We start from the raw sequence: 580 nt of genomic DNA, 5'->3' as shown, positions 1-580 counted from the left end.
GGGGGGGGGGGGGGGGGGGCGTAATTAAGTTTCTATAGAAGAAAATTCATTTCTACCAAGAAAATAGAAGAAAAGATTACTGATAGGAATCGAGAAAAACAAAAACAAAAACTGACCTTGCGATATGGCCATCTATCAAGACCATTCTCACGGCAGATTTTCTTAAGCACACTGACACAGACGCCTGCTCCAATAATTACACAAAATATTAATAAAAAATAAATAATTTGAAACTTGAAAGTTCAAATGCGAGATGAAGGGAGAGAGGTACCGAGATTGTTAGCGGCATCGGAGAGAGGAAGAGAGAAGTGCTTGGAGATGGCTTCCCAGGAGGGCGGTTTTGATTGATTCGATTGTTGCTGCTGCTGGATATTCATTTTTTTTAATAACTTTAAAATCAATCTAAAAACCCAAAAATATAATCAATGGTTTCTTTAATCCGTGAGAGTGATGAGAAGAGATTCGAGCTATGGATGGATGGATGGATGCAGTTTTCTGTGTTTTTTTCCCTTTTATCTTTTTATCGCGACGGACAGTAACCTAAAGGGGGTACTGGGGTCCGACTCGAGCGCCACTCTCT

At 40.2% G+C, this 580-nt stretch overlaps 1 protein-coding gene across 1 annotated transcript in view; it reads right to left on the bottom strand.

Annotated features, from left to right (window-relative positions):
* LOC105126913 (uncharacterized) overlaps positions 1-580 on the bottom strand; it is a 2218-nt gene extending 1638 nt beyond the window's left edge. The window contains exons 1-2 of the mRNA XM_011027943.1: positions 272-580; positions 117-184 (exon numbers count right to left, since the gene is read on the bottom strand). Coding sequence (XP_011026245.1) covers positions 117-184; positions 272-377 — 174 coding nt within the window. The 5' untranslated portion in view covers positions 378-580. The remainder of the gene's footprint in view (positions 1-116; positions 185-271) is intronic.

This window comes from Populus euphratica, unplaced genomic scaffold (assembly GCF_000495115.2).
Source record: "Populus euphratica unplaced genomic scaffold, PopEup_1.0 scaffold30.1, whole genome shotgun sequence".
NCBI classification, from domain to species: Eukaryota; Viridiplantae; Streptophyta; class Magnoliopsida; order Malpighiales; family Salicaceae; genus Populus; species Populus euphratica.
Note: the sequence above shows the minus strand (reverse complement) of the source record. Positions and strands in the feature narration are given on the sequence as shown.